We start from the raw sequence: 16437 nt of genomic DNA on the forward strand, positions 1-16437 counted from the left end.
GTACACGCAATATGCTCGCATATTTCAAAGTCAAGCACGAATTCTTATTCATCTCGCCATCAAAAATATTTTCAACAACAACTTTAGTAGAACCGGTGAAATGAATTATGAATGCTTAAAAACAGAAAGATGATGGTGATGGCTAAAATAAAAAAAATAAAAAACAACAATAAAAAAAGTGAGCCAAACACACAAAAATACACACTACCACAATTTTCCACTATTTCAAGGGGCTTTAAGAAATAATTAATGAGGGAAAAAATGTGGTGAATAAAACGACGAAAGCCAATAAAAAAGGAAAAAGGCAATGAATGAGCAGTTTGGAACTTTAAAGCGATGATGTTATAAATTCTTCATCGAGTCATTTTCACTTTATGCCATGATATCGAATTACAGATAGGTGTTTTTTATGTATTAATGAGAAGAGGCCATCAAATTATTTTGGTTTTTGTTGTTTGGCTATTGGTATTTGGCGAAAAATTGGGATAATATTTGAAAATAAACGGACAATTGAAAAATCTACGGCCAGAACAAATGAGCACGAGAAGTAAATTCGGGAAATTGTACTTCTAGTTTGGGGCAATCATCAAGATAAATGGGCCTTCTATCTTCTCAAGACGAGGAATTGAGAGATATGTGTGTATGGGGGCTATACCAAAACATGGACCGACACACCTACATATTTGTGAACCTATTTTACCTTAAGACTTCCCATTTCAAGAAAATCTCACAAAAACGTCAGTATCTACACTAAAAAAAATATTTACGAGATATTAAAGATTACGCAACCTTAATTTTAAAATGCGCAATTTACAAAATATTAAGGACGAATTTCTTTAAAATAATGTAATTTTAACTAAAATATAAAGTTTATAATCTTTGTTTCAAAAAGAAATGACTTAAAATAGCCCCAAATTTCTAATATTAGACAAATAGGATAAAAATCAGGGTATCGGTCTATACGGCGGTTTAACCAGCACATGGACGGATACACACCATATTCTGCACATATATTTGTGGAACCAAAATACATCTCAATTTGCAATTTCAAACAAATCGGATAAAAATTATGTAATATACAGGACCACGGGTGATCGAGATGCCAGATCTAATAACATATATACATTCTTCCGTCTATGTTGAGTTAGGAGCCTTTTCTAGCTAACTTCAGTCGGATGGGGGGGTTCTCGTCCTATTCCTCATAGACTAAGTTCTCATTACAATAATTAATTTTTATAGTCTCCCTATTTTTTAAGCGTACTGAAACTAAATAAACAAATAGGAACACCAGCTTTAATCATGAGTAATGTTAAGACTGAAACTGGTGTTTTTCGAAAGCCAATATTTTATACCTCTCAGGTGACATCGAGAGACATGCCTTATCGCCATGTTAGGTTAGGTTAGGTGGCAGCCCGATGTATCAAGCTCACTTACGACTATTCAGTCCATTGTGATACCACATTGGTGAATTTCTCTCTTATCACTGAGTGCTGCCCGATTCCTCAATCACAAGGGACCTCCTTTTTATAGCCGAGTCCGAACGGCGTTCCACATTGCAGTGAAATCACTTAGAGAAGCTATGAAACCCTCAGAAATGACACCAGCATTACTGAGGTGGGATAATACACCGCTGAAAAACTTTTTGGAGGTGGTTACCGACGAAAACATCAAAAAAATCCACAAAATGATTTTGAAAGACCGTAAAATGAAGTTGATCGAGATAGCAGAGGCCTTAAAGATATCAAAGGAACATGTTGGTCATATCATTCATCAATATTTGGATATGCGGAAGCTCTGTGCATAATGGGTACCGCGCGAGCTCACATTTCACCAAAAACAACAACGTGTTGATGATTCTGAGCGGTGTTTGCAGCTGTTAACTCGTAACACACCCCGAGTTTTTCCGTCGATATGTGACTATGGATGAAACATGGCTCCATCACCACATTCCTGAGTCCAATCGACAGTCGGCTGAGTGGACAGCGACCGGTGAACCGTTTCCGAAGCGTGGAAAGTCTCAAAAGTCTGCTGGCAAAGTAATGGCCTCTGTTTTTTTTTGGGATGCGCATGGAATAATTTTTATCGATTATCTTGAAAAGGGAAAAACCATCAACAGTGACTATTATATGGCGTTATTGGAGCGTTTGAAGGTCGAAATCGCGGCAAAACGGCCCCATATGAAGAAGAAAAAAGTGTTGTTCCACCAAGACAACGCACCGTGCCACAAATCATTGAGAACAATGGCAAAAATTCATGAATTGGGCTTCGAATTGCTTCCCCACCCACCGTATTCTCCAGATCTGGCCCCCAGCGACTTTTTCTTGTTCTCAGACCTCAAAAGGATGCTCGCAGGGAAAAAAATTTGGCTGCAATGAAGAGGTGATCGCCGAAACTGAGGCCTATTTCGAGGCAAAACCGAAGGAGTACTACTAAAATGGTATCAAAAAATTGGAAGGTCGTTATAATCGTTGTATCGCTCTTGAAGGGAACTATGTTGAATAAATCGAATTTTGACAAAAAAAATGTGTTTTTCTTTGTTAGACCGGGGACTTATCAGCCAACCTATTACTAGTAACAATCCATTCGAAAATAACGAGAAATGTAGGTAATATACACTGTCGATTATATTTAATTTTTATTGCCATTGTCATGTAGCTCTATTAGGAATTAACTTCAAGTTAACAGAAAGGAAATGCAAATATCTTTTCTCCGATATGGAATATATTCGCAAGATGACCGATATGTCCATAGTATGGTTTAAAAGTTCCTTAGCTAGTGGATCTTCATGAAAATGGGCGTTAATCTAATTAAAAATGAAGTCAGTTAAGAAAATGTTTGGTAATATTTACGTTTTTAATTAAAGTATTAATTAATCCAAATAAGTTTTGCATACATTAAAAAATATTTCCAAATAATTATATATCCGATATCTGGCGACACTATATCTCAAATACTGTACATGAGACTTTTGAATTTTTAATTTTGATTTTTTGTGATCGTCAATATCTACACAGAAAAAAATATCACCAAAATATTTCCAATTAAAAAGTTAATTGAAGTTGAATATTTTTTCAATTAATAAATTAATTGATACAATTAACTTTTTAATCAAGATACAACATAAAGTTAATTAAGTCAATGATTGAAAATTTTAAAATTTTTAATTAAAAAATTAATTGATACAATTAACTTTTTAATCAAATTCGGAAGACTAAGTCGGTTTCCTAGATATGGGTGATCCAATATCGGGGCTATATGTCCGATATCGGTGACGCTATATCTCCAATTCTGTAGATCAGACTTTTTATTTTTTAATTTTGATTTTTTATCCTCGTTTGTATGTCCCGTTGGCATTTTAACTGGTCAATTCACCACGACCGGTTTCCTAGATATGGGTGATCCAATATCGGGTCTATATATAGCCTATACACAGAAAAAAAATTCACGAAAATTTTTCCAATTAAAATCTTAATTGAGTTTTAAAAACTATTCAATTAAAAATTTAATTGAATCAATAAATTTTTTAATTGAAATAAAAATCAATCACACAAATTAATAGTATCAATTAATTTTTTAATTGGATCAATTAATTTTTTAATTGACTGCCAATTATTTGTTTAATTGATACTATCATTTCTGTGATTGAAGACATTTCAATTAAAAAATTATTCGGATCAATTAATTTCGTGATTGAATCAGAATTTTTTTTGTGTAACTGGCGATACTATATCTCAAATACTGTAAATGAGACTTTTGATTTTTTAATTTTGATTTTTGATCCTCATCAGTATGTCCCACTGGCATTTTGTCTGGTCAATTCACCAAGAGCCGTTTTCCAGATATGGGCGATCCAATATCGGGGCTATATATAGTCAATATCTGGCGACACTATATCGCAAATACTGTACATGAGGCTTTTGAGTTTTTAATTTTGATTTTTGATCCTCGTCAGAATGTTCCTCTGGTATTTTGTCTGGTCAATTCACCACGAACGGTTTCCCAAATATAGGCGATCCAATATCGGGGCTATATATATATATGATATCGGTGACACTATATCTGTACATGAGACTTTTTATTTTTTAATTTTGATTTTTATCCTCGTCAGTATGTCCTACTGGCAATTCACCACGAACCGTTTCTGGATATGAGCGATTCAATATCGGGGCTGTATATAGCTGATATCTGGCGAAACTATATATCGAATATTGTACATGGGACTTCTGAAGTTATTTAAGAATGTTATTTTCATACCCATTATATGTACGTATTTTTTCAGTTTACTATGTTATATCCATTACTTTAGGATATACTGACTTTTTTATAAGACTGTAGAGTTATCTCTTATAGCTCAATTTTTCGACGATATAAAACTACGAATGCCTGGTAGTCTTACATATTAAATAATTTCCACCACTAAATCGCCTCCTTTTAAGAAAAAATTGTATTTTGGAATGCGTTCCACAAGTTAAATTCGTTCCACAAATTTGACTTTTGTTTAGCCGAGGCACAAACCACGAATTTAATTCGCGAATTTATCTTCACACCCTTAATTAATAGTTGTATCAATTAATTTTATAATTTCCAGCTTCAATTAACTTTTTAATTGGAAATATTTGGGTAATATATTTTTTTGTGAAATCAATATAAACTTGAGAATATCACATAAACTTCTCCAACTGCATTACTTCCAAAACAACTAATCATTTAAGTTTATTTACATTTGATACTCTTGGTTTTTAAATAAAAAATATAATATTTTTTTACCACACCAGAGTTCCTTTTTTCTTCATTAATAAATTAAACATTTTTAGAAGGCGGGATGTTTGTATTTGATATTCTTGGTATTACGTGTATATACATATGTACATTTTCCTATTGCTCTATCAATTTTGCTGAAGACCACACCAGAGCAATTAAGGGTATTTTTTCAGGCATCAACTTTACTTTTACTCATCCTCATGAGTAAGGTAAGGTTAAGTCAGGGATTCCCAAAGTTTAAAGTTACTTGAAAAAAAAAAGTTTGAAACACTAAAATGCTGAAGAAGTAAAACAAAAATGTATGTTTATACAGGAGCTATATAATAAATAGACCTACATCAATCATCGTCGGCACATCTGTGGAACAGCAGATGTTTTTCATAGCTGTGCCAAATTTGAATAATATCTGCTATTAGGATACTATATCTAAAATTGAATCGGGTTTGATAAAAACATCATCCCATCGAATATATTCATAAGATCTCATAGTGAACACTCCAATTGTGAGCTAATCGTTGATAAAAATTGTCGTTTAGTGAGGTAATTAATTGAATACATGAACAAATGAATATTTACGCCAGTTATATAAAAATCTAAAGCGATAAATAGGTTCCAGTATCGCTTTTACTTATATCGCCAAATCGACGCAGAATTCGTGTCTAAGCCGAATGAATGATATAATATAACAGCACTGTTGGTCTCTGATGGCTCTTCTGGGTTGTATGTGACACCCAGAGGAGCCGTCAAAATGTATAATATCAAGTAATATTGGAAGCCGTCTTCTTCTTATATCAACCATTATTCAATAATAATAATAATAAGAACATAAAATGCTTAACCGTAACCCTAGCTTTATGCACCCTTTTCTGAGGATACATTTGAGGGCTTCTCTTGATCTTTATTTCAAGTTCATTGGAACCCCTGTTCTTTTCATAATGCAAAACTTATCTATTGAGCAAAAGAAATAGCAATGAGTCATACATTTTTACCACTACACTTAGTGCCGGTCTTGTCATTGGAGCTCATGAATATTCGCTTAAAACAAAAACATTCAAGCAACACAAAATAACTAGAGGGTACGAAATTGGACAAATTTGGTTGTCGTATTACAATGTTCAAGTAAAACAATGTCTGGAACAAAAAAAAATATGTTGCCAGTGTGTGGGAGGGTGTTAATTGTTGTGGATTCCACTAAAGCCTGTAAGACAGACCTTGCGCCAATCATTTTCAATATCTATAATAAGAGGGAGCGTGCGTGTGCCGTAAGGAATTCCGCTGTTATAGCAAACTGACGGCATGTTTCATATCATACATATACTATTTACATACACACATATGCATGTGTGTGTTTGTACTCTACATATTGTGTGGATGCATAAATGGCTGCTTGGAACTATGGACGATGTCTCATCGTGTCAAAAGATAAAAGTTTTCAGTTTGAATGAAATGGATGTCTTTTTTTAAACATGCTTTCATTTGAGGAAATCAAAAACAAATTCTTTTATGAATTAAAATGGAAATTTTTAAATAGCCTAGCATAATGGTAAAAAAATATTATATATGAATTGAAGATTATTGTGTCCAGTATGATTGATAAGTGGAAAACCAATTCAATTGGCAAACCAAGTTGATTCCTAATGTTGGAAATGAAATGATCTTCTTAGCAATATAATAAAGTAAAAGACAGTGTAAATCTTCCAGCTTATTCTGCCGAGTCTGATGACTTTATTGAGGCGTCTAGCATTAGGTAATTGCACGGAAAGCCAACTGAATTATCTCTACAATCTCTAGAAGGAAGAAGACAAGGAATGAAGCCAGGCAAAGATTCGAGTAAATGTGAATGGTACAGACTGATATCCCTTCTCTCGCCAGTAGCCAAGACACTTTAGGCACTACTCCTCCCCAGCCTTGTGAAGAATTTTCCAGCTGCCCACCATCAACATGGATTCCGTAAGGTACATAGCACGACGACAACTTTGCATGCCATTTCAGCACATTAATATGGGACTCAATCAGCCCAAACCGTGTCATAGGACGGTCCTTGTGGCGCTTGACATATCGAAGGTATTCGATACGGTCAACCATGACACACCATTCGAGAATACGTCCCTACCGCAGGAACCAAGCGTTGGGTTCTGAATTATCTGTGCGGACGCTAGTCGTACGTGGAATTAAGGGACAAGAAGACAAAACCTCGTAAAGTTGAACAGGGTGGAGTGATATCCCCAGGGTGGAGTGATATCTCCGGCATTGTTTAAGAACTACCTGTTCTCGATTCCACCCCCTCCTGACGACGTCGAGATTGTATCATAAGTGGACGATTGTACAATCATGGCATCCGGCCCCATATGCGATCGATTTATCCGGATGTTTGAGTTTCATTCAGCCTCCCGAAATTTATCCACTCACCGAAAGGACATCAGTTCGAACTAATGTCTGGAAATTAGGGAAGATTAGTAGTGGAGTGACCCAAGACAGTAACAAGATTAAACATAGGACATCAATGAGCGTAACGGTGGGATATGTTGTAACGAATGTGTGAAATGATCTTGACTTCCAAATTCAAGCTTACGATGCCACACCTTAAAAGGACACATATTCGAATCGTCTACATACAATTGAATCAGGAATATCATAATGACGAGGTTAAAGAGACGTTTGAGGCAAATCAGATTCAGGCTTTCCTTTCCAAGCGTTCTTAACATTAGCAACACGTAAGGAAAAATTATTTTCCTTTAGATTTGTCTATTATATACGCTTAACGCTTTAAACTGTGTTATAATCGAAAGAAACTACTTTTTCCATTAAAACTAGGGTGATTTTTTGTAATAATTTCCACATGTGTATAACAAAAGAAAAATTTTGTGTGGGCAAGGTGTCAATATTAAATGTAATTTTGCAATTGATTTACCTCACCATACTATATACAGATAGTTCACAAAAAATAAGACTATTTTTAAGAGCGGACATGACGAGGCGGTATTTTTTTTATAGCAATTTGAATATTGAAGCGGTTAGAAATGTCATAGAAATACCATCACTCGTTCGAATCGTTTGCTTTTTTGATAAAATTGGGTGGAACTCATGGTCCTTTGTATGAGAAAAGTTCGTTCATCACCCACATCGCAGTCAATCTAGTACTAGTTAACCAACTCCAAGTTAATTGACACACAAAGGAAATAAAGCATCGTTCAAAACTCCGCCCTTTTCCGAAATATGGTGTGTACGCTGTTATCCCTACATAATGGGGATGTGATCCCTATGGTGTGGAAGTGGGCAATGGGTCCGTCCGTTTTTGCTGAACACTTCTTATACTAACATCACGCACTACATACATCATTTTATGATCTCATACAGTAGTCATTATACTTCGCACCAATAGCTTTTACAAATTCGCCTATCAGGCAGCGACCCGTTATAGCAGATATCAGGCGTGATATCTGACGTCTTGAGAACACTAGCATATTTAGTGTGCGGTTCAAGTTTAAATGGGGCCATATTAGCTTGGTGTCGTCACAACCCATGCAATTCTCCCATCGAACATTTGTCATCATGACAGCCTTCGCACGCAGTAAGCCAGAGACATACCAACAGATTCTAGTTCCCCTGGAATATTTAGTTCCTAGTCTTGCTAACTCATCTTCGCAGTTCCCCGGTATGTTCCTATGGCCAGGCACCCATATTACGTGAATATTGTACTGCTCAGCCATCTCGTTGAGAGATTTGCAGCAGTCGATGGCCCTTTTCGAGTTAAGGAACACAGAGTTCAAGGATTTTAATGCAGGTTGACTGTCTGAGTATACATTAATGCCAACATTTTTTGGAACATTACTTCTCAGCCAATTCGCCACCTCTCTTATTGCTAACATTTCAGCCAGAAAAACACTACAGTGATTAGCTAATCTTTTCGCTATTCGAAGTTCCAGATCTTTGCAATATACTCCGAAACCCACTTGTCCATCCAATTTGGAGCCATCAGTGTAGAAATCTATATATCTTTTATTCCACGGTGTTCGTGTACACCACACCTCACTGTTGGGAATTAGAGTTTCATAAAGCGTTGGGCGAAGGAGTTTTCGGACCCTTATGTTACAAAGAGGCTTTTTACTGCCCTTGTTAGACCCATTCTAGAGTATGGTTCTATCGTGTGGGATCCTCAGTATGAAGTTTACATTGATAGGATGGAATCGGTTCAAAAGCAGTTCTTGTTGTTCGCTTTGAGACATCTTCATTGGAAGTGATTTTGTTCTTCCTTCATACACTTCTAGATTGATTGAGGACCAGGTTGAGCTCCTTGATGATGTATAGGTTAGTTAGTGGAGATATTCCATGCTCGGAATTGATATCTAGGATTAGGATAAATGTTCCTTTTAGGGCATATAGGAATTACCAGTTTCTTTACATTGATTTTCAACGTTCAAATTATGCTTCTGTGGAGCCTATTCATAGGATGTGCAACATTTTTAATTCAATATATCATCTAGTTGACACTAACCTTAATATTGATATGATGAAGTCTAGAATTTTAGCATATGATGAGTCCTTCTCTGGTCAAATCCCTCTGCCTCCACCCCGCCATGGTACGGATCATGGTGTGTACGCTGTCCCTACGTCATGGGAATGAGGCCCTCACGGTCGGAAGGGGCGATGGGACCGTTCGTATAAACTTTTTGTCGAAAAGTGGTTTCGCCAGAGTGTAATCCACTACGTTAAGCACATCTGGCATTATTTTGAGGTCCGAACTGTGACCGTACATTTTTTCCGACCACACCGATAGCTCGCGCAACCGCACATCCGTTGTTGCAGCTGACTGTTTGGTCAAAATGTCTAAAGGCAATAGGTGCAGCATGACATTAAGGGAATCTGTTCCTGTCTTACTGAATGCGCCTGAGATACACAATCACGCCATATACTGAACTTTATCTAATCCTGTCGGTTGCTGAAGTGCCGGCCACCAGACTACAACCACATTATAGGTCTAACCACTGCCGTGTATAGCCAATGCACAATTTTCGGTTTTAGTCCCCACTTTTTTTCTATTGCCTTTTTGCACGAGTACAAAGCTACCTCTTTCCTCGCTCTTTCTTCCAGAATAACGTCAAGGTATTTTCAATACCCCCTAAGGATATGGGCTTAACCGTGGGAGTTTTGCGATCTTTGCAGTACATGACTAATTGTCTTTGCAAGACCTTTTCGCCCATTTCTGTCACCCGGAGGGCTCTCTGTATAACATTTTAGTTTATATATCTATCAACATATGGCCCATGGGGGCTCAGTTTGATTAAATAAATAAATAAATAAATAAAATATTACACAACTCAGTCCAATGTGGTACCGCATGGAGCGAACTTTTATCTTATCCTTGAATGCTGCCCGATTCTATCTACCGGTTCGTGAAAGCACAATCGTTTCGGTGTTCGATAATAATTTCTAAAGAATAGTGCTAAGTCAAAGTTCTAGGTTTTTATTAAATTAATTTATCCGAACGGCTTGTGACGTTCAGAAATATCACCAACATTTGTGAGAGTACTAAACCACCGTTGAAATACCTTTTGGTGTTTGACGGAAACTGGTATTAAAACCACAATCTGTGTATGCAAGGAGGGAATGGTAACCATTGTAGCACGGTTGCTCACCTTATCTCTGGTTATGCTATTGCATTTACTCTCCCCTGGTAGTCGCCAGACATCATTTTACATATCTATCGTCATTTTTGGGTTCAGGCCCTATTTCGAGGCTGTCACTCTTCTGCATAGTGACTAATATAAATAATTCTTTTGTGTCCCCCATTTAATATGGCACTTTCATTTATTTTGTATATTTCATCTATTAACTCAAACCTCTGAAAATCTTCAACATTATTTTAGATCGGACAGCTGCGAAATGTGGAAAAAATGTAGGCGCCGTGGATGTGACTTTTGACAGGTTTCGCTTCATTTCAGATCTTTACCAGTAGTCTAAATTATTTTTCAAAAAAATCATATTCTTCGAGAAATCCATCTTCAATTTCCACAAATATGAGCTCCAAAATATGGTACGTTTCACAAAACCATGATACAAACATTGACATAAATGACTCCGCAGAGAGGAAAAGTTAGAGTGTGGGTAAATGCATTTCGTTCAAACAAAATGGCAACATACTGTAATTAACATTAATATTAATACTGTACGAACAAACCTACAACAAAATTTGACTTTTGTGTTGTTACTGTTTGTAATATTTATTCCTTTTATTACCGCTTTTATTTGCTTTCGTTTACTTGCTTCTCTCGCGAGTCGTATACCTGCATATATACGTATCCCATACATATATATACATTTTTGTGCGAGAGAACAATAATACAAAACTGTAACGAAAACAAATATAGAAAGAAATATCAAGAAAAGGGGGGTTATGGACAAAATGACGTCATCTGACAATTAAACCTAACCCCAAAAAGTATGTAGTTGATATGCTGTTGCCACAATCCTCCGAGTAAAACTAATATGTCTGTCCTGAGCGTAACTGATACTAACGATAATAATACTAGAAAACGAAGTTAGCATTGATTGGGAACGACAAAAAATAAAACAAAAATTGCTTTACTTACCCCTATGGATATACAGTTTTCCTCAGCACTGTTGGGAAATTTAACAATAAATTTAGAGCCGGCTCTTTCTTCGCTGTCGTTCAACGGACGAAAACGACAGACGACTTTAATACTATCCTCTGCTGGTATTTCACGTTCTGCAGACATTTTGCTACGATTTCTTGGATTATTATTTTATTGTGGTGTTGTTACTTCAGATTCCACTCTCGAATTCACCCGTTTGTGGATGCACCTTTTATTTGTGTATTTCTTTATTTTGTATAATCACACTTGCGAAACTATAATAGTGCAAAAAAAGAAGAGATATTAAATTGAACTTTTTACTTAAAGTTGGTTATGGTAGTTGCTATTGTTATATGTGTGCGTGTGTGTTCTGCCGCACTACACCAATGAACAAACACAACTCAACAATTTCGCGTTTCGTTTCTTTTTTTCTGACTCCTACTACAGTTTTTAGAATTTTCTTTCTGTTGGGGCGGGGAAATATAGACAAAGATTATTTTAATAAATCATCGTTTTACAACAATTATTAATTTTATTCAACATTTGCTTAAAAAGCATTGGTGTTTCGTCATGCTTCTGGCATTTACTTATATGAGTATAATTTAGTCGTATGCAAAAATCAATTGTAAAATGGTTTTAGATATAAAAATTGCTCATCACTTGCACACTCACACACTCTTGCAGGCATACACTCACGCACACTGCTGCAATTATGCGAATTTTCAAAAAGAAAATTCACTAAAAACCACACAGATACACTATTCTTCTTCAAAAAAACACTTTGTACATTTGGAGATCTAGGAATATTAGCTCTAGATTGAAACTTTACTTCATGAATGTTACAAAATATCAAAATTTTCTATACGACTCGTCTCAATGACAACCGACGATGATTGCGAGCAGAAAAGAATGAATACAAGACAGAAAGATTTGTAGTTGCCATATGACACAAAACGTTGAACAGTGATATGGAGGCACACAATCAAATCGTACAAGCTTATTATATGGAGCTTTAACACTAATGCGTCCTCCAGATTGTAAGTTTTTCCGGTCGAAATGTCTGTGTTTGTAAAGAATCTTCCAATCGATACGAATTGTCGGCGATGACTAAATAATCGGAAAATGTGTTATCGTTCCCATAAACATGCAGCAGTATCGATTATGCATTCGTATATGCTTGATACGAGCACTCCCTGCCAACATTTTTTGAATTTGACGGTGCTTCTGAGAATCCCTACCACGTCGAAAACAATCGTATACGACATCCAAAACTCGTCGGAAAAACCCCGTCGCTATTGAGAAGTTGTACCACGCCAAGTTACTACAAAGAAATATCGCATGAGTGCAATCATTAGATGTATTTTTTAATATATTCAGAACGACGCCAATAAGAGCCCCTTCAAACAATTAAAAAAGTAAATTTACCAATATACCTTTTACAATTTTAAGCGAAATAACTATGTTTTCAGCACTTCATTATCGATTTTATTTAAATAAATTATAAGAAGCTAGTTGCGTTGGTGTTTCACAAAATATAAAATGGCTCTTGTAACAATAGTGATGGCAAACTACTTTCATGTACATTTCATACTGTTTCATACGCTTTCCCCATTGTTGCAGTGTCACTTACGAGTCTGTGGTAGCGATGAGGATGAAATGGAACTTTGAAATGCTGGCAGGGACTGTCGTCCGGATAAACTTATAGTCTGCATGGAGCATAAACGATGTATCTCCATCGAGTTTAATGCGCTGTCCAGATTATAAGTTGTTCCGGGCGGAATGTCTGTGTTTGCATAGAATCTTACAGTGTGACCTAAGGATCTATAAATCGAAAATCGATTAATCGACTTTTCGAATTTTGGCATGAAAATCTAAAAAAAAAGTCGAAATCGGTTATTAACCTAAAAATATAGCAAACCCGATTTTAGATTTTCAACTATTTTTAATTTAGACTATTAAAAAATCGATTCCACTAACAAGCAGCAGGATCGATTATGCCATCGAACATAACTTACAGTGAGCACTGTCGTTCGGATAAACTTACAGTCTGGACGGCGCATTATCGATAGAAACAATTTGTCTGTGGTAGCGATGGGGATGGAATCGAACTTTGAAATGATGGCAGAAATTGTGAATATTAAATTGGTGAAAAATTGCCGACATTCAAAATGGAATGAAGTTATATGTTTTCAGATATTTTTGCTCAAGAATAAACACATATACGATATCCAAAACTTGTCGAAAAAGCGCCGCGACAATCAGGAAGTTGTACCATGCGAAGTAATGCGTCGTTCTGACTATACTTTTATCCGAAGAAATGTCTGTGTTTGTAAAGAATCGTATGTGCCGTTAATATTATAAGTTTATCCATATGATAATGCCCGTGTCCAACTATTCGAGACATATCCAGATATCCGAAATACTTATGCACAGAACGACATTTGACAATTTAAATATGGACACGCGATTTTAAAAGCAAGATTTCGAGCATAATGTGGTCGTAGTATATCGTTGCACTTCTACCTCTTTCAGTATACCATGATGCCAAAATTTGTACAAAACGTCACTTCGAATTTCTGATCAATCAGATCTGGTAAGTGTTAATTTTGTAAACATTTGTTGCACGTGCATTGAGATTGTTGAAAGTTATTGAAATTTTCAGATATTTACAAAGAAGGACTTAAAATGAGTGACGACGAACTAAGTGATGATATGCAAGAGTTAAATGACCTCATTGCAGAATATCGTGAAAAAGAAGACACAGAAAACAATGAAGATATTGAAACAAAAGTTGTGGAAAAGACGGAGGGGCCCAACGAAGTGCCTATGGACAAAGTTATATTTGGTGACAAAAATACTCTTTTAAGGAACCTCAAAAGAGCAGTCGACCATAAGGGGAAAACAGAAGCTAGAGATAGCGCAAACAGTGAAGATGAAAGTGACGATGAACGCGAAAGGAAAAAGCCAAAACAACGAAAGCCTGTTTGGGTAGATGCCGATGACGAAGATATTCAATTGGGGGATGTTAAAAAAGAAACAAAACGCTCGGGACCTTTGGATCATTTAAAATTGGATAAATCGTATAAAGAACACTTGACCGCACGATTCACTCGTATTGTAAACCAACCAAAATGGGCAAGTCTTGATGAAAAGGATAAAGAAAAGCAATCTGATGATGAAGAGGATGGTGACAGCGAATTGTTGCGGACTGTGGGTTTCCTAAATAAGACACCCGAAGGAATTTTGGCTGAGAAGCATCTTAGTGCGAAAAGAATGAAAGATGTTAATCGAGCCACATATGCTGAAGGCAACATTAACAGTATACAATTTCATCCTTCCAGTACCGCTGCTCTAGTAGCAGGTGATAAAGGCATTGCTTCCATATATGCTATCGATGGCACCCAAAATGATAAACTCTATAATATTCACATACCAAACTTCCCCATAAAATGTGCAAAGATACTTCCATGCGGAACAAAGGCGGTGTTTGGCTCCTTTACACCTTATGGCTACCTCTATGATTTAATGACGGCCAAGGAAACACGATATTATCTGAGGAAAGAGAGTGGCAATTTAAGTAATTTTGTTATATCCCCTTGTGGACGGTATTTAGTGTCTGCCGGGCGTTTTGGAGAGATTCACATACAAGAGGCCAAAACATTCGAAATAATAACCACTTTGAAACAAAATGACAATGTGGCTGCCCTTTGTTTCACCAACGACTCCCAAAGGCTTATTGTAAGCGGTCGCTCTGCTAATGTATGTGTGTTTTCTATGCGCCAGCAAAGACTGGAACATTCATTCATCGATGATGGTTGCATCAATGGCAAAGCAATGGATATATCGCCCAATCAGCGTATGTTAGCGACAGGTAGTATGGAAGGAGTAGTCAATGTTTATGATTTCGATAAGATAATGCAGTCGAAAACACCACTGCCGGAGAAAACCTTTTTGAACTTGACTACTGCCATAGGTAGTGTGAAATTCAACCATAGCTCCGAATTATTGGCATTCGCATCGTATCAATGTCCGAATGCATTGAAAATGGCTCATTTCCCTTCGGGCACGGTTTATGCAAATTTCCCCGGATTTATGCCAAAATTGGGATTTATAAGAACGTTGGAATTTTCACCACACTCGGCCTATTTAGCATTGGGTAACGCTAAGGAGTGTCCTCTATTTAGACTTAAGCATTTTAAAAACTATTAATAGGTGTATATACGACAATTTTTTTACTTTTTTGTTTAAAGTAAGTAATAAATAATGTTATCAAAAATCATGTATAGAAAATAACAATAATATTTTGTTGCTGCGAATTTCAATTTATAAATTGAGGATAAATTGTGGTTTAATCCATAGTTCTTACTTATTTTATTTATTCAATCACATACTTACAAGCTATACCAAAAAATTTGAAAACTGAGTTAAGTACAACCGTTTCGGATTTCCACATCTTCATAAATTTCTTTTATTGGGGAATGTACTGATTATACTCGTATACATAGTTATTTTGTTGAGAACCAGCTCCAAAAGTAAAGATATTTTTAAATACACCAAACCATGTTGCCGTTTGCATTCCCATACAATGTTATTATGGAATTGGAATATAATTGTAGGTCTGCTTTTGTGGATTTCTCCTTGTATAGCGCCGTATTAACTGGCGTATTGTCTAACGTCATATTACAGACACGGTTGCCACTAGTGACAAAAATTATCTACCAAAATTTGAACAAAATTTTACTAAACATCTACCAAGTTTTTATGCTTATTAACTGTTTTTTTTTTTAGCTTGCACCAACAAGGGGAATATTCCAACTTCTACAAAAAGGGAGAATTTTTTATATACAACAATTTGTTTATATAGAAAAAATTTTATTTAATTAGAAAATTTTGTCAAAATTTTAATTCTATAATCTTTTTTTTTTTAAATGGGAAATTTTGTTAAAATTTTATTTCTACAGAAAATTTTATTTCTATACAAAATTTTGTCAAAATTTTATTGTGTAGAAAATTTTGTTAAAAATTTATTTCTATAGGAAATTTTTTTCAAAATTTTATTTCTATAGAAAATATTGTCAAAATT

At 35.7% G+C, this 16437-nt stretch overlaps 2 protein-coding genes across 7 annotated transcripts in view; one reads left to right on the plus strand and one right to left on the minus strand.

Annotated features, from left to right (window-relative positions):
- The window catches only part of Khc (kinesin heavy chain), a 37373-nt gene extending 25097 nt beyond the window's left edge, over positions 1-12276 (minus strand). Inside the window, exons 1-2 of one of the 6 annotated variants that reach the window (XM_075309814.1) lie at positions 12184-12276; positions 11352-11629 (exon numbers count right to left, since the gene is read on the minus strand). In XM_075309814.1, the coding sequence (XP_075165929.1) occupies positions 11352-11498 (147 nt within the window). In that variant the 5' untranslated portion in view covers positions 11499-11629; positions 12184-12276. Of the gene's footprint in view, positions 1-11351; positions 11630-12026 lie in introns of all 6 variants that reach the window. The other 5 variants (XM_075309817.1, XM_075309815.1, XM_075309813.1 and 2 more) reach the window with 5 other exon arrangements.
- Positions 12277-13951: 1675 nt separating this feature from the next.
- wcd (U3 small nucleolar RNA-associated protein 18 homolog wicked) lies at positions 13952-15653 on the plus strand. Its single transcript, XM_075311069.1, has one exon. It carries the CDS (start codon positions 14040-14042, stop codon positions 15561-15563), a length of 1524 nt encoding a protein of 507 aa, XP_075167184.1. The 5' UTR covers positions 13952-14039; the 3' UTR covers positions 15564-15653.
- The last annotated feature ends 784 nt before the right edge of the window (positions 15654-16437 follow it).

The sequence above is a fragment of the Haematobia irritans genome, chromosome 5 (assembly GCF_050003625.1).
Source record: "Haematobia irritans isolate KBUSLIRL chromosome 5, ASM5000362v1, whole genome shotgun sequence".
Classification (NCBI taxonomy): domain Eukaryota; kingdom Metazoa; phylum Arthropoda; class Insecta; order Diptera; family Muscidae; genus Haematobia; species Haematobia irritans.

Bases quoted from the DNA above. Each gene is read 5' to 3' on its own strand.
- wcd (XM_075311069.1), top strand. From the start codon at position 14,040: ATGAGTGACGACGAACTAAGTGATGATATGCAAGAGTTAAATGACCTC.